Source organism: Chiloscyllium plagiosum, unplaced genomic scaffold, assembly GCF_037043375.1.
Source record: "Chiloscyllium plagiosum isolate Xiang-an unplaced genomic scaffold, Cpla_swu_hap1 HiC_scaffold_48, whole genome shotgun sequence".
Lineage (NCBI taxonomy): Eukaryota > Metazoa > Chordata > Chondrichthyes > Orectolobiformes > Hemiscylliidae > Chiloscyllium > Chiloscyllium plagiosum.
In genome coordinates this window covers 13,638,345-13,662,759 of record NW_028270186.1, presented here as the reverse complement: position 1 = coordinate 13,662,759, position 24,415 = coordinate 13,638,345, and the positions used below count along the sequence as shown (strand labels likewise).

General features: G+C 39.7%; 1 protein-coding gene across 3 annotated transcripts in view; it reads right to left on the bottom strand.

The window, feature by feature from the left end:
- Positions 1-19,483: 19,483 nt before the first annotated feature.
- LOC122543140 (tetraspanin-15) overlaps positions 19,484-24,415 on the bottom strand; it is a 181,360-nt gene continuing 176,428 nt past the window's right edge. For all 3 annotated transcript variants that reach the window (XM_043681488.2, XM_043681489.2, XM_043681491.2), the window contains one exon: positions 19,484-24,211. In XM_043681488.2, the coding sequence (XP_043537423.1) occupies positions 23,936-24,211 (276 nt within the window). In that variant the 3' untranslated portion in view covers positions 19,484-23,935. The remainder of the gene's footprint in view (positions 24,212-24,415) is intronic.

Sequence of the window (24,415 nt, the reverse complement as noted above, 5' to 3'; positions counted from 1 at the left end):
TTCTGTGCAATGAGAGCTAACACTCATCAGTTCTACAGTGAGTATTGACGGATGGAGCTGTGTCAGGCTGATTTTTTTAGGCAAAATCAATTGAAGTTTCATGCTTTGAAAGGTTATATCCATGGTTCAAATCAATCAACAACCTTTAACTGCAAAGAGAGGATTTAAAAGTAAGAAAGAGCTTACATTTATTTAACACCTTCCATGAGCTCATGACATTAGAACATGATCTCAGAGCAATTAAGTACAACTGAAGTCATGGCTGTAATGTGGGAAGCCATTGTATGCATGAGAATCTCTACAAAAAGCAATGTGAATATGACCAGGGAAAAATGTGATATGATAATGACAGCCTCTTTTTTATGTTGCTCAAGTGATAAACATTGGCCAGGACATGAGGGAGAACACCTCTGCTCTTCTTTGAAATGTCCACAAAATCAATTCTGTCCAAAATAGGTGGGGAGGTATGAGCTCGAACAAGAAAACAGCAACTTTGACAGTACAGCACTCCCTCAGGCTTTCACTGGGCTGTCAGCCTAGATTCTGTGCTGACATTTGTGAAGAGGGACTTGAAATCCAGTACCTTTCAACTTTGAGGCAAGAGTAAGACACACACAACCATAGCTGTTACCTTTTTAAAAGCCTGTTCCAATCATCATTTTGAATGGAATAAGATTCCTTCAAAGTTTATTTTCTCATTCTTTATTATTGTTTAGTCAGCTTTCGTTATTTTTAAAACTTTCCCAATCTTCTGGCTTACCATTAATCTCTACCACATTGTACGTTTTGTCATTTAATTTGATGTTATCTTTAACTTCACTGATGAATCATGGTTGGCTTATCCCCTTCCTAGAATCCCTCTTTCTCAATGGGAAAGATCTTTGTTGTGAGCCATTAACTATTTTCTTAAATATCTGCCTTTGTTCCTCAACCATCTTTGCTGCTAACTTCCTTTCCAAGCTCTGCATTCACTACTTTGCAATTACTCTGATATAAATGGAGCTCAGTTTTTTTTCTGACCCTATACTTCCTTTCTAACTGAATGGTAAATTCTGCCACATTATGGTCACTATTTTCATGGGGATCATTTACTCAGAAATGTTGAAAATACCTCATTACATAACACCATATCCAAAATAACCTGATTCCTAGATGGATCCACAACATATTGCTCTGCGAAATTGTCCTGAATAAACTCTATTAACTCTTCCTCATGGCTACCTCTGCCAATCTGCCAATCTACAGTCACCCATAATTAATACTCTGCTCTTTTTCCATGCTGTCCTTATGTCCTGATTTACTCCCTGTTCTACTGTTATTGCTATTGTTGATGAGCCTGTAGATTACTCACACCTTTCCTTTTTTTCCTTTTTATTACTTATCTCCACCAATATGGATTCTACATCTTACGATCCAAAATCATTTTTTGCTATCATATGTACTGTATTCCATCCTGGGTCAACAGTGCTGTACCACCACCCTTTCCTTCGTGCCTGTCTTTTCAAAAATTCACATACCCCTGAATATTACGTTCCCTGTTTTGACTGCCTCATAACCATATCTCTGTAATGTCTACAATATCATAACCTTTTCCATCTGTTTGAGCCATTAATTCATTTATTTTGTTCTGAATGCTATGTGTATTCAAGTAAAGAGCCATTAATTTTGCCTTCTAACAATTTCCTCCCCCTTTGACCTTACTTGCTGCTTTTTTTCCACACTCTGTTCCTTCCTGTCCCACTCTGGAATATTGTTATCCAAATAGCTACCGTGTAATGTTGCCATGTTCTTTCGTATTCTAAATTCTGCATTCTAAATTCTAAATCTGCATTTCCCCTATTCCTGTAATTAGTTTAAAGCCCTCTCTACAGCCTGAGTTCTTTGATTCATGAAAACACCCATTCCAGCAGGGTTCGAGTGAAGTCCGTCTTACTGGAGCAGTTGCCTTACTCCAAATAACTCATTCCACTCGAATCGACGGTGGTCCTTACTTTATATGCTGTAAAATAAGATTTATTTTACATGTTTTTTTGTAGAATAAAGTTAGGTCTGACTTGTCCTCAAGAATCGTATGCTAGATCCATTCATATTCTTCTTCCCCACTTCCAGCTCTTGCACCACTAACCAACCACCATCCATGACCCATCACTCCCTCAGCCCCCTTCCACCATCTCCCATACATGACACCTATGCTTGTATATTAAGAGCCAGACAAAATAACTTTGTTGAGAAATGTAGAAAATGGGAGTAGGCCATTCACTATGATTAAGGCTGATAGTCCAACTTGTTCTCACTTTTGCTGCATACCCTTCAATCTTTTTATCCCCGAGAACTACATCAAACTCCGTGGTATAGAATTCTGCAGGCTCACCTCTTTCTGGGTACAGTAATTCTCCTCAATTCAGTTCTAAATGGCCTCACTTCCTGAGACAGCAAATTCTGGCTCTGGGCTCCCCAGTCATTGGGAATACCCTTCCTCTTTTTCCTATCTAGTCCTGTTAGAATTGTACAGGTTCCTGTAAGATTGCCCTCTCATTCTTCAACTTCAGTGAAAATAGTCCTCACCGATTCAGTCTTTTCAGTCCTGCCATTCCAGGAATGAGTCCAATAAATCCTCCCAATTTTCCCACAAACCCAGGAGTAAAAATGGTTTGGAAGGAGGCAGAGATGAAATCACGATGGCAGCAATTTAGTTCAAACCCAGATACAATTTCTAAACCTCAAAGTAACATCATTGATACATGGGTCAGGTTTAAAATTGGGACTGTATCTTTCTGGGGTGGTTGTCCTGGAATGGATGCAGTGTCTCCTCAATGAAAATAGCCACAAGATGGCGACAGAGCGCTGCAATCCCCGATACACTGAGCTTCTGTTTGAAACTTCCACCAGCATTTTAACCAGAATGCTGACAGGGTGGCATAATAGTGAAGTCATGAAATCATTTTTAATACTTCTTCACTGAGCAAGTACCCACATCATAGTGATGAGCACATTCAGTTCAGTTTAGCTTTGACAATGGATATATAAAAGTGATAGATGAAAAGAGATTGAAATTCTGAGAGATTCAGAGAATTGGGATCCAAGTTAGATCTTTTTCATACCATGCATAGAATTTAAGCTCAAGATATCAGAATTACAATGACAACAAAATGAAGATTGAGACTCCTGTTTGCCAACAACAGGGTTGTGTGTTATTAGAAATACTCAGCACTGCAGGAAGATGGATATAACATCTGTTGAAAATGGCAGACCTGTTACTGTGAACTCTTGCTAGATCATCTGAACATATTGCTAGGTCACTGTGACACCTTGCTCTGTTACCATCAACTATCATGATGCGACTGTGAATTCTTGTTTTGTTGCTTTGAACTTCTGCTATTTTACTGTGCATACTTGTTTTTTGAAATGATTTGAAATGATAACACTGTCGTTCTCTCTCTATGATGTTGCTGGACCTGCTGAGGTCCAGCATTCTCTGTTTTTATCTCTGACGTAAATGCAGAGCAAATTTCCAGGATCAAGATTTCATAAAAACTGCATTTGCCATCCACAAAAAGATCAACTGATTGGAAAAGATGGATAAAGAGATAAATAGAGAAGGGGGGAGAGAGAGACTAAATGATGCAATGATAGCAAAGTGCGAAGAAAAACAGAATCCAGCGTTTGGTATTATTGTATTTGATGTTTACAGTTTGAGCACTAAATGAAGCTGTCTCAATACATTCTCCACAAGATGTCAGTGCTGTCAATATTATGTTACATTGTCATTAAACAGATTTGTGCCATTGAACAGATCTATTAGACCCTGATTGAGAGAATTGACTTTGCTCAATAGACTTTTTTGCATCATTTCCTGTGATGAAAATTTTAATGTATCGCTGACGTTTATCTTTTACGTTTGCTGTTTATTTAATTATTTCATTCTCACCTTCTCAAGAGCCAATAGGTTCATTAGGATCAGCTTGATATTCATCCCATTTCACCATTTATCAATGTCCCAAACCAATTCAGCTTTCATCTGTTGTGAAGCATTTTCATTGGACAAATTTCCAGCTTTTTTCTGTTCATCCATCTTCAAGTTATTCTGTAGTCCTTGAGTTTATTTTTCATCATCAGCCACCTGCTCCTGTAATTTAATTCTCTCAAATCTTCTGACATTTGGAATTCCACCTCCACCTTCTCAATTGCTTCTTCCATATCATACTTAGACCAAGTTGGGTCCCTATTTGTTGACACACTCCTCAGCAGGCAATATGGCCTGAATCTGCATAAATCCAGTAAAATGAAGCCTACAAAACATTGGGCTCATGGCCATGATTAAAATGATAACAAACCATCATGACCTGCCTATTACGTTACATCTGCACCTCTGATATCCAAACATCTTCATGGACCTAATTTCCCCTTGATCCCTAGTGCATTTAAAATGGATTTAATTTTTTTTCCTTTTATTGTAAATTTCATTGTATCCTTGCTCCTTCCCATCTTTACTTCACTTCTACAGATCATCTCCACCAACCTCTTTAATCTAAATAATTCATTAATTCATTAAATTGATCTTTCTTGGATGTGAATTCAGCTTCTTAGTTTCTTTGGAACTTTCTTTATAAAAGCCCTCTTCGATGATCACTTATTTGATCCAGGTTTTGGTTATCTCTCCAAATAAATCTTTCTTTGACTTGGCATCCAATTTCCCCTTATTTTGATTCTTTATACAGAAGGTCACTTGACATTAAAGGAGATATATAAATACAAGTTGTTGCATCATATGTACTTATATATATTTATATGAGTGTGTGAGTTGTGTTGTGCATGATTTTACATGGACACAGAGAGCATCACAGTGTCTTCTCTGGCAAACATCCTCTTATCAGCATTGTCTTTGAATCAGCTGCGTCACCTGTTGCTCATAGAAGGTTTACGCTTCTGAAGCTCGAGTTTTCGGTAAAGATCCTTGGTCATCTTCTTCAACAGCTTGTTTCCACCGTTCACAAATCTCCCACCTTGCTGCAACTCACTGACTAGCTCCTGCAGCATTGAGACAAGACTGTCAAAAGGCTCAGTTCCTGCCCACTCAGTCAGCAGAACTGGAGGAAGTTTTTAAACAAATAAAACAAAATTTAAGAAAATGAAAATTGTTAATATTACTGAATAAAGAATATTGCATTTCTAATGAGAGATCATGAGCTGAGATATAAACTCTATTTCTCTCCTCACAGATGCTAGCAGACCTGCTGCCTTCTGTCCTTTATTTTCTGTTCTTTTTTCCAATTTCTAGCATTCACTGTGCTGCTTTGGTCAAACACAGACATTTTTGAAGCAAGTGTTGAGATTCTGAAATGCATGCACTGGGATTTACTCAGCCTTCAAATCTGGGTGCTCGGCTGAAGCCCAGAATATTCTGACTGAAAGGAGACTAGCTAAACAGCAACCTGTACGGCCTGCTCTAAAATGTGTGAACTCCAGTTAACTAGGTGGATGCCTTTGTATTCTTTGAACATACTGTTTTAGCAAGTCATCTAACTGTGATGTGTAAGATAATTAAGGGATTTAAGAAGGTCTGTCGAGCGAAGCTATTTACTCTGGTATGGCAAATCCAGAACAAGGGAATGCAAAATTCAAATTTAGCCATTCGGAGGTGATGTCAGGAACAATTCTTCACACAAAGGGTCTTGAAACAATTGAGACTGAAGGATATTTTAAAACTTCAAAACGATTTTAATGAAAGGCTTTACAACCAAGGTGAACAGAGTCACTCTCTCTGGCCCAGCCAGCAATGCCCACATCTCCATGAATGAATTTTTTAAAAAAGTTATGATACGGATCGGCCGTGATTAAGTTGAATGATGGGATATTGAGGGGCTGAGTGGTTTCTCTGGTTCTCATGTTTTTGCATCTACAGGAGTCCAGCGAAAACACAAGACTTTGTTGCAGAATCTTTATTCCAGCGTTCGTGAGGAATTCATGTCAAGAACGTAAGAACCTGCAGGGGGATTATGAAGACATGATGAATCAGTGTTCAGCACAAGCACAAAATGGACATGTCACAACTAAAATGGGATCAGAAGTTCATGGTAAATATTGTTGCTGCAATCATTCAGACCTATAAACACTGGTCAAACACACTGAAGACTGACATTTTGATCTGTGTCAGCAAGCTGATAGCTACCTCCTGCTTCTAAGACACAGAGTAATTGTTCTCCATTTGCTGTTCATCTTAGTTTCCCACACTCCTGTGTCACTTTCTATTGTGACTATAAGGTAGCTGGTACTGACAGCGCGGCCGATTCTGAAGAAGAGTCAAACTGGACTTGAAAAGTTAACTCTGTTTCTCTCTCCACTGAAACTGCCGAGGTTCTCCAGCACTTGCTGTTTTTATTTCAGATCTCCAGCATCTGCAGTAATTTTGCTTTCATCTGAGAGTTTACCAGTCAGCCTGACTCCATATATTAATGTCCACCAATTATTACTTACAATAACTCAATCTCAACAGAGCCAGCACAGGCACTGTGGCCTGAATGGCTTCCTTCTCAGCTGTGCCATTCTATGGATGTCCACCCCTGCCTGGTGTTGGAGGGACATTGATCACTTTGTTACGGTATGCGATCTATGTCTGAGAATGGATGTTCAAGCCCAATTACAGGGAACCTTTGGTTCTGAGCTTGCATCAATTTGAAATATTGCTAGCAAGAGGTTTACGCACTTCACACGAGCCTGGATTAAATTGAAATCTGGAACTCTAACTCTCAAAAGGCTCTGGGGGGGATGCTGGGGTGTGTGGGGAGGGGTGGGTCAAGTTACATATTCAAGACAGAGATCAACATAATATTTCTCAGCAATGGATACAGAACAATGGCTGGTAAATCATTTAAGTTTGGCTCATTTATAATCTGACTGAATAATAGAACAGTCTCAGGGGGGATGAATGGCCTCCTTCTCCCTTGTGGAACAGTTGAAAAACTGCTTTTTTGCCCTCGACCGCTCTTGCAAACAGTCTGTCAGTGAGTCTTGTCCAGGTGGAAACACATTAATTCTGCTTGTACCATATATTCCATTCTTTACATCCTTGAGGCACAAACATTCTGTAAGCATCTCAGTTATATAAAAGGTTTCCATCAATTTGTCAAACAGAATCTGAATAGTTCTATATTTACAATAGAACTGCACAGCTTGTCATAATGATTACTGGTCCTGCAGAACGTGCTTTGGCTCATTGTGATTTCTTCCAGTCTAATCCCTCCAATTAATTTCAGGAAGAAGTCATGGAGCCAAAACAGTTCTCCAACTCTCCATATGTCCTTCTCTGAAATAATTATGCACCATTTAATATCCCCTGGGGGGAGTGGATTTTTTTACAGGACAGTGCTTAAAATATCCTTTCAAAGGTGTTGTACCCAGAACTGCTTGTTATATTCCACTTGTGGTCTTAAACTCAAGCATGACTTTAACCCCCTTGTGATCTAGCCCTTTGGATTAAAGATAAGCATTCCTTGAGCCTTCAGTCTGAACCCTCAACCATACAAGACATCCATAACATCAGTTCCCAAACCAAGCAGATGAAAAACATATCAAAAAACCTTGAGGATCTTTGCCCAGCAATGGGGCTTTCTCAAAAGGTTAAACATGGTTCTTGAGAGCTCAAATTATTAATGGATGGATGGTTGCCAAATCAATTTGATCATTCTTGAGCCTGTCATTATTGTGAGATGGCAGCCATGCCTCAGGGTACCAGTGACATTCTGGCTCACTCAGAGACAATGGTAACCTTCTTAATGTCATGCATTTACATTTTGTCCCAATAGTGTTGCTATCATGAACTAAACAACATTGAGAGAGGACTTCCTGTGGTGAACTTAATTTAAAGTTTATTTGACATGCAGAAGCATAAACAGAAGAGACATATAATGAGAAATGAACACTAAATATGCAAGATGGACAAAAAAAATAAGGAGATCCTTTCTAAACCTTAAATCCTTTTGCAGCGAGGCCAGTTCCAGCTGAATTACAAATAAAACTATTTTCTGATTTTATCTGATTGCTGAAGAATTTTGACCAGTGATTTATGCAATGGAGTGAGGTCACTTTGTGGAGTTTTGTCAGTTTTGCATCTTTATGACAAGATTTCACAAAGCTGACCTGTAATTTACTGTTGCACCATTAATTCAATGAGAGATCACTTCATCGATTTCCTTAATTAAATCTTAAATGTAGTTGAACTTATGTTTGTAAAACATCAATCATTGTGAGCAAAAATGAATCTCAGAATGAGCTGGAAAACAAAAGTTTAAATTAAACAATGTCAAACTATTAATGTCATTCTGCAAATCTAAATTCAATGCAGGGTAATTGCTTATTAAATGGCATGCAAAAATAAACAATACAATAAAGGTCACAAGGTGGTCCAGGAGCCAAACTCTTGTATTCCAGTCATAGGAATGTGCTCCAGCTGTTTTCTAGGTCCAGTACAATGCCACTGCATATTCTATATGCAAGTAGTACGTCAAAGTGGCAAGGATCTTTGCTTCAAATATTTTCCTAGTTTTACCTTAGCAGCTTCCTCTTCACTCTGTGCTAAGCATTCCATGGGCAAAACCTCTTTGTCAAGATTGCCAATGTTATTAATCCTAGTGACTCGCCAAACAAAGGAAGCAATCTTGCCTGATTCCATTCAAATCTTTATTGTTTTAAAAACACTGAATTAGATCGCTCATAAAATTAACAAATGCTGGAGAAACTCTTCAGGTCTGACAGCATCTATCGAGTCAGAGAGAGAAAGAGAGTTCACGTTTCAAATCCAATATGAATTTTCTTTGGATCTCTGCTCAGACTGCTTTGCTTCACAATGTCAATTCACACGTCATGTTTCTTATCTGAATGAATTAATGTAGTCCATAGTTTAAATGAATTTACTGAAACACCATATTGTACGCTAGCTGTGGCCTAATCACTGGCTTGTTCACAGCACTCCCTCTAATGTTCCTGTGGGCTGCATGAGACCCAGGCCCTTGCATGGCAGCAATATCTGGAATTGGAAGTCAATGCCACGATTGGCATGCCAATGTCAATCACAGTGTGACATTGGAACATTGCTTGTACAAACATAATCTCTTTATCTTGTCATCTATGGCCCAAGTTATAAAGCTTAACTTATGAATATACTTTGCTCATATTAAAATGTTTAAGAGGATATTTATTTTCAGCTCTTTCATTAGAATCCACTGAATGTGAACGCTCTTTGCTCACAAAATGCATTACCTCACAGTTCTCCGCACTGAGTTGCGTCTGCTTACTCTATTCATTAACCTGTTTTATATCTTCTTGAAGTCTTTAAGACTCCACCTCATTGTTATTCAATACACTCCATTTACACTCATCGTGTATCAACAGATTGTGGAAAACTACCATTCAATATAAGAAAAAAAAGATGATTTGAAAACTGTACATAGCAAAAATAAGTGGAAGCAGTATAGTGTAGCTGATGTGTCTGCCATTTCAACATTCATCCTTGTTTACATGCATCAGAAAGTGATTTATTTATTTGGATTTTTCAATTGGAATTTTCTTTATGTCATCGACAATACATCCATTAAAATGATATAAAAATCCAGATGATTCAGTCATGGTATGTCAGCAATCCAGGTCATAAGTGAAGATGATGCATTGTCAAAGCTGTTGTCATTAAATTATAGAATGATGAGACCAATCAGCTCATTGTGTCTCTTCAAAAGTTATTCAACCAGTCTCACTCTCTTGTCCTTTCCCCTTCAATTCTAATTCTGTATCTAACTACCTTTTGAATCGTCGTCCACCACCTTTTCAAGAAGGACATTCCAAATCATAATAACTCACGGCATTCAAAATTCTCATCTCACCTCTCCTTTTAATCAAATACATTCAATCTGTGTTCTCTGGTGACTGAGCTTCCGGCACTGGAAACAGTTTTTCTTTATTGACTGTACAGAAAACCTTCATAACTTTGAACCACTTTTTTGAATTCCCCTTTGACCTCTTCTGTTCAGAGGAGAACAATCCTAGTTTCTCTCATCTCTTCATGTCACTCAAGCAAAGATGGAAATGTTTAGCAAGCTCCATAAAGAAGCCAACAGCCTTTTCAATGCTGCGATGAGTTATATATATTTCGAGCAGCATTGTGGAAACTTGCTTCTTTTGGTGACCAGGGTTTGTATCTCACCTGGGAGTTGATGCCAACTTGGAAAACTTCAAGTAGAAAAGTGATCTGCTCCTAACATCAGTATCGCTCACCTTGACAAGCAGAAAACACTACAAACTTAAAGACATGGAGGATTATATTCTTCTATGTATGGAGTCTTCAATCAAAAAGTTCACCTTCACTTGAAGTAAGTGGCTCTTAACATTGTTCAGCATGAAGCACCATTTCCACCATTGCACCACACAGCGACTGATCCCAGACTCCTCTCACACAGACAGTCTCCTAATTCATGATTCAGATTTCTGAATATCATCCCTTCTAATACCTGAAAAACTCCAGGGGATGGCATCTCAATCACATGAAGGCTACTGAAAATTACTTTTCAAATCTGTGTCGATTTCTAGGCTGAAGAGCACATAATAGCTGGTGTTAAAGCTTTAAGATGAGCTTCCCTGTTGTGAAGGAGTCTGTGGATGAAAGCATTGCTGAGAGTGGAGCAGATAGTTGCTCTCAGGAGGGTGTTCTGCTGACGTTCTTTCACATGGCTAACAGCCCTTGAAACTTGCTGTGGAAAAAACTGAAGTATCATAAGGTTTAGTTCCTGGCACCTGTGTGTTGCCTTGATGAATGACAGCTTCAAAAGATAAGAGAGTTCTGAACTCAGCAGCACTGAACTGGCAGGGAGAAAAACCTGCTGTGAACTTAGTGAAGCTGCCAGGCTATAGAGTGAGCTGCTGCAGAAAAGGGTGATTAAGTCATAAAGTGAGGACTCTGTTAGTAATGCCATTAGCACAAGGGACATCAATGGCCAGCTAGCCAGCTGACCAGTAGCTTTTCACCCAGTGAATGATAAGATTATGGAATACACTACTACATGGTGTGGTTGAAACAAAGAAGGTTGATGGGGATGGAGAAGGGGAAACTACTTTAGCAACAGCTACAGGGGTAGCAGCATATGTTTGTGGTGAAATGAAAAGGGTTCAGGAGGTTCATGTGGAGCAGAAGACTGATTGATACTATTTGGACTGAAAAGCCTGTTGTGTGGATTCTTGGAAACTGACACTATGTAATATTTTGTGGTAAACCTTAATTAGATGACAAATGATTAACGTTGAAAATAATGAGTGTGATATTGGGAGGATGATTTAAATTGAACATCTGCTTGCCGTCTCGGGGAGACAGGGGGAAATGGACCTTCTTGTTTCTCAGTAAGAGGGAGCTAGGTGGTGGTGTCATGATGATGGCCTGAGGCCATCACAGATGTTCCAGGATATGGGTGGGACACTCACTATGCCAGATGGTGAAATCTGAATTCTATAAACCTCTGAAATAAACACCGAATCAAATACTAGCCACATAACTACTGTTGATTGTCATAGAGGTTAACAGTATGGAAAAAGGCCCTTTGGCCCTTCAGAACTGCATTGGTCATCAAGCACCTATCCTATTACTTTCATACATCTTTTCAGTATTTGGCTTATAGCTTTGGTTGCTATGGCATTTCAAATGATCATCTACATACCTTATAAAGGTTAAAATGGTTCCTGCATGTACAATTTTTTCAGGTGCTGTGTTCGAGATGCCGAACACTCACAAGGTGAAAGAAATTCTTCCTTAAATCCCCTTGAATCATCTAGGCTTTTATCTTAAATCTGTGTCATGTGGCTATTGATTCTACAACTGGGAGCCTTTGCCTCTAAAAATTTTGTCCACTCCATCAAGTGCGCCCCCCCCCCCCGCCAGTGTTCTCTGTTCTAGAAAAACAACACAGCCTATCAGGTGTCTCTTCACATCGGAATCATTCCAGTCCACCAGGCACCATCCTGGTGAATCTCTAGTGCAGTATGGTTGTGTGTTGATCACGACTGGCATGATCACGAGACTGTTAATCCAGAGACCCAGGTAATGGTCTGGGCATTTGGGTTTGAATCCTGCCAAGGCAGATGGTGGAACTTGAATTCAATAAAAATCTGGAATTAAGAATCTAATGATGACCATGAATCTATTGTTGATTGTTAGGAAAAAACCCATCTGGCTCACAATGCCCTTTAGGAAAGGAACTGCCATCCTGACCTACAGCAATTTTGGTTGACTCTTAACTGCCCTCTGGGCAATAAATGCTGGCCTCGCCAGAGATACCCTCATCTGGTGAATGATTTTATTTTTAAAAAGTGACTCTCGACCCACAAAAATGTGGTTCACTCTGTAGTGCCCTCTTGACAATTAGGGATGGCAATAAATGCTGGCCTAGCCAGTGATACCCTCCTTCCATGAACAAGTTAAAAGAAAGAATCAGCATCTATGTGAATGAAGCCTTTCACTGGTTGCACACAAACTGGCAGAGTGGGGGGGGGGGGGGGGGGGCCTTGTCTGCATAGAATGAAACAGGGTAAAAGCAGGAAGATGAAACCATTGCTTTGCTGTTTGATGCATGGTCAAGATTTAGCTGTAATTTTTGATGAAGGCTTGCTTGAGTGACTCTTGTACAGCTATGAGCAGCTGATAATAATCTTGAAATCTGAAATAAGATGGAAGTGGTTGCAGTGAACAGGTTTTCTTGTTTATTATGAATTAACAATCAACCAGACGGTATTACTTTTTATTCCTTGAACTGGGATTAAAGGTCAACTCTTGGAACAATAATAACAATTCCACTATCACATGAACTCTCTGTTCCTTTTCAGCACTCAAAATAATGTCAGGCTATTACCCCGAAAGTAAATCGGTTCAAATTGGATTCCTGCAGTCATGTAAATGTCCAATCTCACTTCAACTTCTAAAGTGAACATGTTGCATGGATGAGCCATGGATTCTGCAAGTTTTAAAAGAATAAATGCAACACTTGTTCCCCCATGTTTGATTCCATACTCGACCACATTGTGATTTGCCTACTGGAGCTTAACCAGATTAATGCAATCAAATCTCACATCCATCCAGTTCTGTCACATACATCAATAAATAATAAAGGATTTAGTCCCTGACAGTATCAGTCACAAACAGCATGAAAGACCAGAATCTCGACTGCCTTGGGCTCTGTTGAATTGGATGACCTCAGCCAGGATGACAGTCTAGTTGGTCAGACAAGCCTGGGAAGAATGAGAGAATAAATCAGATTTTACTGTCCTCGCTGTTACATTTTTAGTGCATGGTGTGGTCAGGATTGGGCTCAGCTGTGATGCAAATAGCCTCCCAAAACTCTCATGTGAAGAACAATTCAGGAGAGGTGATAGCCTGGGGCTATTATTGCTGCATTGTTAATCCAAGGACCCAGCTAATGTTGTGAGAAAATGGGTTCAAATGCTACCATGGCAGATGATGGAACTTGAATTCAATAAAAATCTGAAATTAATAATCCATTGAATCCATTGCCAATTGTCAGGAAAAACCATCTGGCTCACAATGTCCTTTAGGAATGGAAGCTGCCATCCTTACTTGGTTTGCCCTGCATGTGACTCCAGACTGACAGCAATGTGGTTGAATCTCAACTGTCCACTGGAATGGACAACACAGTATATGCTGGCCTAGCCAGTGATGCTCTCATCCTGTGAATGAACAAAGAAAATTTCCAAGAAGACAACAAAGTTGATGCAGGGTGATGGATCAAGAATAGGGAGTTGGGATTAGTTTTGGGTTGCAGTAACCAGATCAGATATGACAGCTGACAAATTTCTGTGATCCACTGGGAAATGACATAGTGAAAATGTAACCAGTATTTATATGCTGTTCTGCCAAAAGAATGAACAGATAATTAACATTACAATTGGTTACTGCTTCAAGAAACCAAACATTGCCCACATTGGTTCCCTAACAAAATAAGTGTTGTCATCAGATTTCACTTAGAGAGTGAGCAGAAGTTATTTCAGGCCTGTTTATCACCATTCACTTTTGCAATTTGCTTCACAGTCATTAAGCTCATCCTGACATCCCTCTACATTATAGGCAAGTAATTTGCTTTTCCCCCAAGAACAATCAATACAGTTTAATTTCTAAAACAAATCCATCTTCATTAAACATCTTAAAACTCAACATTGACTTTTTGAACCCAACACTGGACCCAGAAATCTGAAAGAATGACAGAAGAGCCACTAAATCACCAGAAAATCTTTTTCAGCAAAATACAAGCATATTCTTATCTTAAACTTCAACGTACAATTTCAGTTTTTCATTTGTAAAAACAATGATATCTCAACATAACAAGATTCATATTTCCATTCTGGTTTTGGAAGAAAATCAAGCATCTTGTTAGTGCATCTTCTTTGCACTACCCTCTAGTGCAAGAATAATTTTAACATATTTACCAAGCATGTCTATTTTCCCAGAAAAGCCTTGGTCACGTTTAGATCCATCACTGCTGCTCAAAAGGACTGACACATTGCGTAGAAGTGGGCACAGAAGATATTCACAGTGAGCTCCAAAGCTGTAAGTTTGTATCAAATACAATGAAGCCATCTCGCCCCTGCATTTCAAGTTGATCAAGCCTAAAACCAAATTCGAATAAGGATTGCAGGCATTTCCAAACGTTTATCAGAATGGAGAGGGCCATGAATCCACTAAAATTTGATAACCACACTCTACTATATCTCATACTCTTCAGTCACTCAACTAGTCAATTGTTGATTCAGTTCCTTTTTTTTTATAGATATTTTGATTAGAAATTTAACATTTTTACAAGTTTACAAAAATAAACAAAACTCTCAAATATAAACATTGATATACAATTAGATCAAATATACAATAGCCAAAATTTAACAAAAGAAAAAAAAACCGAAAAAGAAAAAAAAAACTCAACTATCTACTAATCTAACCTACAACTAACCAGAGTGTATATTTAAGTCTCTTACATGCTCGGAATGTGTTAACATCAGATGTATTAAAACCTGTATTCGTGCGGGACTCTTCTCCTAAGGGGCCCCGGACCAGCCAGGTTTGTAATCTCAATTAAATAAAAGCCCTTGTTAGGATAGCCGAAATATCTGTATTTATGTAATTTAAGAAGGGCTGCCATATTTTATAAAATAATTCGGTCTTTCGGTGCACCATATTTGTAAGGAAGTCAAGGGGAATACATTCCAGAATTAATCTGTGCCAATTTGAAAGTCCAGGGGGGCCCTCAGCAACCCAGTTCACCAAAATATTTTTCCTTGCACAGAAAGAAAGAATAGAAAATAGTCTCTTCCCGTACATGTCCAGGGAGGGAAAGTTCGAAAAGCCCAAAAGGAGAGATACAGGGTCCACTTTAGTTTCCGTTCCTAAAATTTCTGTCAGGGTACTTGCTACTTTAGTCCAATATCTACGGATCTTATGACAGGTCCATAGGCAATGTACAAGAGGGCCCACCTCTATTTTGTATTTGGGACACATTGGAGATGCTCCTGCCTTAAATTTTGCCAATCGAACCGGTGCTATATGGGCCCTATGAAGTATCTTCAGCTGGATAGCCTGGGTTCTGTTACAGATAGTAATTCTTCTAGCGTTTTCCCAAATATCATTCCACGTTTCTATAGAGATTTCTAGTCCCAAATCCTGATCCCATGTTTTAAGCAGATTATCCACATTTCCCGATACTTCATCATGTAGTAAATGATAAATAGTACTGACGGAAGATACCCCCACTGGTCGTAGGACACTACATTCTCTATTGGATTTATAAAGACTATCTAATAACGTAGTCTTCTTCTGTATATAATCTCGAATTTGGAAGTATCGAAAAAGGTCTCCATTAGGTAATCCGAATTTCTGACGCAGCTGTTCAAAAGACATCAGGACCCCATCCTTAAATAGGTCCCCTAGACATGAGATACCCCTGGATCTCCAGAGTTTAAAAGTAGCATCTTGTAAACCCCGGTTAGAATCCCCATGTTCCCACTATCGGTGCATAGGGGGATGTTTTATGTTAGTTGCCCTCATTTTGCCGCATTATATTCCAAACCTTAATTGTGTTTAGTATTATAGGGTTTTTACAGTGATCTGTAATGATTTTCCTCTTGTCTGAAAATAAAAGGTTAATAAGTGGGTATTTTACTTGAGAGGCCTTGATGTCCAACCAAATTTATTGTGGATCAGACAAGGCCCAATCAGCTATGTAACTTAATAGGGAATTTAACTGATATTTCCTAAAGTCTGGGAAGTCCAATCCTCCCCTTGTCTGTGGAAGCTGTAGCTTCTTCAGCTTAATGAGGGGCCATCTATGATTCCAGATAAAGGAACCCAGCCAGCCATATAATTTACGTAGAGCCGTCCTTGGCAGCATCACCGGAAGCATTCTCATAGGATATAGGAGACGGGGCAGGACATTCATTTTGATTAATGCTATTCTACCCAGCCAGGAAATTGGAAGGTCTCGCCATCGCTGGAGGTCCTGCCTTATCCTTTCCAGTAAATGCACAAAATTAGCCTTATACAGCTGACCAAATACTGGAGTAATAAAAATGCCTAAATATAAGAAGCCCTCCAGGGACCAACGAAAGGGAAAAGGGATCCGTCCACTAAGTGGGGTGTCATAGCAAGGCCATCCATTGGCATAGCCTCCGATTTTGAAAAATTAATTTTATAGCCTGAGAATGTGCTAAATGTATTAATAACTTGGATTAGGCGAGGTACGGACATCAGAGGATTACTGATGAATAGAAGAACATCATCTGCATAAAGGGTAATTTTATGTTTACCTGTACCAATCCTCGGGGCCGTTATATTAGGATCAGCTCGTATAGCTTCTGCTAGTGGTTCAATTATTAGCGTAAATAACAGTGGCGAGAGGGGACATCCCTGACGGCAGCCCCTACCCACACTGAAGCTATCCGAACCTAATCCATTGGTAACCACAACTGCTTTGGGATCACTATACAATGTTGAAACCCATTTGGTAAACACCTGCCCAACGCCAAACCTTTCCAATGTGTAAAACAAATATGACCATTCAACCCTATCAAATGCCTTTTCCGCGTCTAATGAAACTACTACTCCTGGTATCTTTCCCTGATGACAGGCTTGAATCATATTCAAAACCCTACTAATATTATTGGATGATCTACGGCCCTTAATAAACCCTGTCTGATCTTCCTTTATGATATGTGGAAATACCCTTTCTAGTCTCAATGCTAACGTTTTAGAAAGGATTTTAAAATCTACATTTAGCAAGGATATTGGTCTGTATGATGTACAATCTTTTGGATCCTTTCCTTTTTTAAGGATAAGAGAGATATTTGCCTCTTTCAGCGAAGGCGGGGGACAGCCCTGACTATATGCATAGTTATACATGTCCATAAGTGGACCAGCAAATATTTTTAGTAAATTCTTTATAGAATTCAGCTTGAAAACCATCTGGGCCCGGTGCCTTACCGCTCTGAATTTGCCTAATTGCATCAAGTATTTCTTGGACTGTTAGAGGAGCATTTAGGACTGATACCTGTTCTGGAGTAAGGCCTGGAAAGGTCAAATTTTAAAAAAATGACTGCATCCTCCTCATCCTATCTTCACAATCCTGCGATTTATATAACTCAGAATAAAATTCTCTAAAGATCGCATTAATCTTTTTATGATCATGAGTCAAAATACCCGTACTTTCCTTGATAGACGTAATAGACTGAGGGGCCTTTTTTTGCTTTGCAAGAAATGCTAAGTATCTACCTGGTTTGTCGCCATATTCATATAACCTTTGTTTTGCAAATAATATTTCCCTCTTAGCCATTTGAGTAAGCGTAGTGTTTAGAGCTGTTCTAAGAGCCGTAATCCTTTGCAATTTAATAATAGAAGGTCTATCAGTGTATGCTGTTTCAGCTGCTTTTAAGCGAGCTTCAAGCAGATGCTGTTGTTCTCCCTTCAATTTCTTCTGGGTCGCTGAGTAGGAGATGATCAAACCTCGCATGTAAGCTTTGATGGTCTCCCACATCATTGATGGGTTGCTAGCTGTACCTGAATTAATTTCTAAAAAAGTTTTAAATTCTTGAGAGAAGTACTTTACAAATTTACTATCTTTCATTAAGAAGGGGTCCATATGCCAATGCCGAGGGGATGTCCCATTGTTCCTCGCCTTAGTTTCCATATATACAGCAGCGTGGTCGGAAATTGCTATACTACCTATTTTACAGGATAATATGGAATTTAAAAAAATTGAGGGGCAAAAAACATATCAATTCTGGTATGACATTATGTGGATTGGAGTAGAAAGAAAAATCTCTACCCTGTGGATGAAGACATCTCCATACATCTACTAATCCTAATTCTTTGTTCAGATCCATCAATTATCTAGATCTGGGAGATACTCCTGCAGTACTCTTGGGAATCCTATCTATTTCCGGATCCATAATACAATTAAAGTCTCCCCCTATAATTATATGACGGGCACCAAAAGCCATCAATTTTGAAAAGGCTTCCGTTATAAATTTAAAGGGGTGTGCCGGGGGGGCAGTACAAATTTAAAATCCCATATTCCTCTTCATTTATAAGGGCTTTAATCAAAATATATCGTCGAGATTCGTCTTTTATCTGCTTTAGGATTTTGAAAGAGAAATTCTTCCGAACAAGAATAACAACTCCCCTGCTTTTTGAGCTAAAAGAAGAAAAAAAGGCCTGATCAAATCCACCCTGTCGTAATTTCAAGTGTTCTTTATCTGACAGATGCGTCTCCTGTAGGAGAGCTATATCAACTTTTTCCTTCTTAAGATTTGATAATATTTTCTTCCTTTTGACTGGCGAATTACTCCCCTTGACATTCCAGGTGCACCACTTAACCGACTGATCAACCATAATCATCTGGGCAAGTCCGAGACCCCTTGGGAGGGGAAACCCTATTCAGAACATCCCGAGCATAGAGCATATAAAATTCACAAAACTAAAGCCTCTCTAATACACTCACAACAATACAATAAAAAACTATTTCTAAATTAAAAAAATATAAAACGTATCTAAGTGGAGATTTTCCCCCTTGTTCCCAGGGGGTGTCACTTCCTCTCCAAAAGTCCATCATATCCTCTCCCAACCAATGCCCCACCCTTGACCCAGGCGCTCCTCAATAAAATGAGGAGAATTCAGATATAATACAAAGCTAGAGTTAACAGTGAACACCCTACCCCCCCATACCAACACCTGGATATATTTGGTAATGTTAATACCATATATAAACATATAACTATAAAATTACAACCTCAACAAATAATAATTAAATATACTAATACAAAATAACAAGGGAAAAACAACCCCGCTGCTTAAGACAGAGGTAAAATTGAATAAGGTAACCACCTCCCCCCACCAACATTAACCAAACCCCCCAGCTTATACATCCCACATATATACATAAAATAACAAAAGGAAACAACCCCAAGGGGGGGAGAAAATCAAATCCCTCTCCCCACCCCCATGATAATATTAAACAGTAAGATAAGAAAAAAAAGGGGGGATATAAACCAAAGCGGGGGGAAAGGCAAACCAACATCCATTATGTCTTACAGTTTATCTAAGAGAGTCCAAGAATTCCTTAGCCTTTTCTGGCGATCCGAAGTTATATACGGATCCTTCATGGTTAAAACGTAGCGTCGCTGGGTAGCATAAGGAGTACTGAATATTTAAGTCCCTTAAACGCTTCTTCGCCTCATCGAATGCCTTCCTCTTTCGGACCAGAGCTGGGGAAAAGTCCTGGAATAACATGATCTTGGATCCTTTATAGATCATAGCTTGGGGGCCTTTTCCAAGATTTCTAGAGGCTTCTAGGAGTATCTGCCTCTCCTTGTAGCTCTGCAGCCGGAACAGGACCGGGCGTGGGTGCTGGTTCGAGCCGGGCCCGCGTATTGCGACCCAGTAGGCCCATTCTATCCTTATCTGGCCTGATCCAGCTTCCAGATTTAAAAGCTGTGGCAGCCACTACTCGAGAAACGCTGTAAGCTGGCCTTCCTCTTCCCATTCGGGAAGGCCCAGCAAACGAATATTTTTTCGACGACCTCGATTATCGTGGTCATCAATATGATTCTCTAAGGTCTGGACTCGCTGTTCGAGAGTCCGGACCTGATCCACGGCCGATTGCGCTGTAGTTTCGGAGGTCGCGACCTTTAACTCCGCCCCTCTGACTCGGCGCTCAATTTCTTGGATGTCTCGGTCGTGCTTCTGCAGCGCGGCCGAGAGTGAGTCCCTTCGACTTCAGGATTCTTCGATGAAAGCGTCGATCTTCGCGTCCAGTTTGGAGATCATTTCTACAAGGCTTGACACCGTAGATAAGTCCCCCGGGGCGGCTGTGGACGCCTAGGCTGCAGCTGGAGAGGGTGGGGGAGGGGTTCCTGCTTGTTGAGAGCTGCGGGCTCCCTTCCCTTTAGTCATTTTTACTAAAGATTAGATTATTTAAATTTAATATTAAACAACTAATTAAATTAAACAGCTATTATAAATGATTTGGTGAGTGTGATGGGGGTGGGTGACCCACTTTACCCAAGTCTTGGGAGGAGCACTGTAGACTCAGACTTGCTGGGTCGCCGCCATCTTGGATCTCCAGTTCCTTCTTAAATTTCATGGCACGCTCCAATTTTAAATTGCTGTAAGATTGATTAAATTTGTCTGAGAGGGGGAGGTGACTGAAAGAGTTCGTCTCTGTGCATATGAAGTCTTTACTTCTTCATCAATCTTTATCTTCTCTATCACTCAAATGAATTCTCTGTGAAAACAATCTCCTGAGTGCTTTCCACTTGCTTTCTTTCTTTAAATGGTATAATCACACACAAGGGAATTCAACCAATAGTAAGCACCAATAAAAACACCTTGATTTATTTAATTTGCTGAGGTTGGTCATAAACAAGGAGAAGAAAAATTGATTACAATCCCAGACATCACATTAAAGGCTGTGTATTATCAACCTTCACCCTTCCTTATTATAAAGCTACAATCTCATGGATTGAACATACTGCAACCAAATTATACTCTTTCTGGTACTGGTTAACAATTTCTATCACCCTGGATTATTTTTAGAATCTGTTATTAACAGTAAATTTTGGTAACAATTCTGTTGTTCCTGCTTCTACCTCTTCCTAAGACATGTCTCTTATTTCCTCATCCAGCCCATTCTCACTTCTTTCTGTCTTGCTACATTATTCCTCTATCATTTATCTCTCCCATCTTCCATTCTATTAAAGACACACTGCTTTGTGATCCACCTTCTTTGAAGGTGAATTTGGGTGCTCATTATGAATAAGGAGTGTCAGTTTCAAGCACGCAGATGTCAGAATAAATGACCATTCCCAATACCATTCATCACAATGAATACCATTCATTGGTTGGCTGGCTTGTTGGTTTATAATGTAGAATAATGCCAATATCATTGGTTCAATTTCTGCATTGGCTGAGATTACCATGAACGCCCTGCCTTCTCAACCTTGTCCCATGTCTGAGACACACTGATCTTCAGTTCAGATACCTCACCGGTCATCTCTCTCTAGTGGGGGAGTGATCCTCTGTGAATATGGCAACTTCACTGAACCTACTCCACTGCCCATTAGAATTAAGTTAAAAATCACACAACACCAGATTATAGAACATATAACATTACAGCACAGTACAGGCCCTTTGGCCCTCGATGTTGTGCCACCCTGTTGCGGAACCAATCTGAAGCCCATTCTCATCCATATGCCTATCCAATGACCATTCAAATTGCTTAAAGTTAGCAAGTTGATTACTGTTGCACGCAGTGCGTTTCATGCCCCTACTACTCTCTCAGTAAAGAAACTACCTCTGACATCTAACCTATATCTATCACCCTATATCTAACCTATATCTATCAATTTAAAGCTATGTCCCCTCAGGCTTGCCATTGCCATCCAAGGAAGAAGGTTCTCACTGTCCAACCTATCTAACCATGGCACGTAATTGAGAGAGCTTGTGTATGAGAGAGGGTCTGCATGAGTTTGTGTGTGTGTCTGTGTGTGTGCGTGAGAGAGAGAGAGAGTGTATAGTGCAGTGGGGGTCACCTGTAGTCTGACATGAACCCAAAGTCCCGGTTGAGGCCATTCTTTTGGGTACTGAACTTTGCTATCAGCCTCAGCTTGGCCACTTTGTGTTGTTGCATATCCCGAAGTCCACCTTGGAAGATGGGCACTTGAAGGTCTGAGGCCAAATGTCCCTGACTGTTGAAGTGTTCCCTCCCTGTCTGTATAGCCTAAAGTCAACTCGTATTATGTCCTGGCAGATTGGAAGGGATAGAGGTAGAATTGCTACACCTGGGCTGGATTCAAATTCAACTCTGTGAGGAGAAAGGACAGTGACCTGAAAATTGTACATTGCTCATCTGGGTCCTTTTCGAACGAACCAACAAACTGAGACTGAAATGATCTGGAGCTGTGTAATGAATAGAGGTATTAAGTGCAATGCTGAATGTCTGCAGGCCACCAAATGAATCAATGTTCAGTTTCCATACAGCTTGTTTCCACCCTCCGGTTTCTCAATGAACACAGCCTCAAATAGTTTAGATGCTGGAAACTTCAAATGTACACAGAACATGCTTGAGATACTCAGCAAGTGTGGAGAAAGAAACAGAGTTCACAGTTCAAACCAATGATCTTTTATCAATGTCAGAGGCTGCCTAAGCTACTGAGTATTTTCAAGATATTTCCCTTTTATTGAAAAGGAGATTTAGCAATTTCTCACCAATCCAGTGTTCATGAATGCTGAAAATTATGACACAAGATAAAACTGAGCATTGTGATGTGGTACTGTGTTATTTGGTGATGAATCAGTGGAAGACCATGGTGTAAAGTTCAGGATATATCACGGTATTACTGTGGTATAAAACTGCAAGTGAAATGACAAGGTAGTCAACAGACATTGAAATCTGAGCAATAGTATGCTTGTAGCTGCCATTGCCAAAGATGTTAGACCACCACACACAGGTCACAGTCATATTATCTTATTCAGTCTACGTTATCTCATGACGAGGGAAAATAGAGATCGTGCTGCTACTAGAATTCGAGTTGAATCAATTATAGCACTGAAGATATGTTCATTCTTCACTGACATTAAAATGATGGAAGGTAACATTTACAAAAGTTGCAATGTTCTGACTGTAACTTTAAAGTTACTGGTACCACCCAAGCTGAAAAACTGTGCGGCCAATGACTGAGGGTGACCTGGCTTGCAAATATTCATTTGCTCTGACTTTCCACCTATAGAAAGTAGCACAATGAGAATATAAACCAATTTGTAATATAAAATGTACACTGGCTAATCCAGAATGGAAAACACACAACGTTACATGGCACTGAGAACTTTGGGTTGCAGGATTTAAATAAATGGATGAAACGAGGAATCTAAAAAAATAGTGGTTGCATTCGCTGATCTCAAATCAAAAGTTCCTGCTCCCTGCTCAGCAACTCTTCCAGTGGTTATAGCAAGATCAACAACTGAGATTGCAGGCCTGTACAGCTGGTGTTACTTCTCCATCAGGTTCAGTTGTGTAATTTACAGATGATCACTTTCCTTTCTTAAAAACAGTCACTTATTTTCCAATGTATGAGGCTGTGTGAGACGCAGAATTGCCCATGGGACTGGGGGGGTGGGAGAGCTGAGCGAGTTGCACAGGATTGACAGCACCTTCTCCAAATATAGCAAGTCTGACCTCGTTTCCAGTTGTAATTTGGTTTTTGCTGTCACGGTGACTGAATACTGTTACCAAAAAGTGCATAAGTTGTCTCCTGCACCTGGACAACTTTAACAAAAACCATTACTTTTGGAGAATGTCAAAGCTGCTGCATATCTGTTCAGTGTCACTGAACTGGCAGGTGTCAGACTTTGACACTAGTTGACACTTGGGATCTCTTGTCTGTTCACTTCTCCTTGTTCTGTGCTGATCAGCTGCATTTCTTGGGCTGAATCCAGTGCAACCGGGAAGTCAGCATTGCTGTCAGCTCTTTGTAATTGTTGGTAGCCACCCTCTCTCGGTAGACACAGACACCATCCAGCGCCTGAAAGATCCAACAGCTCATAAGGAATGACCATTCTGAACCCATCCAGTTCATCCATGTGTTGTGAAAGTATCTTCAGATACATACAGCTCAGCACAATCCCAGCAAACTGCAACAAAGAACAGTTTACTCATTATTATACAGCTTCTGACAGCAAAGATATTTATCAAACATGAATGCTTCACAAAAATTAAACTTAATCTGACCCACATTTTGTACGTTTATCAGCTGTGTTTTTCTCTCTCCGATCATATTTTTTGTTCGCACTGCATTTCATGCATAAGCAACAGGACTTTAATCTCTGGTAATTTTG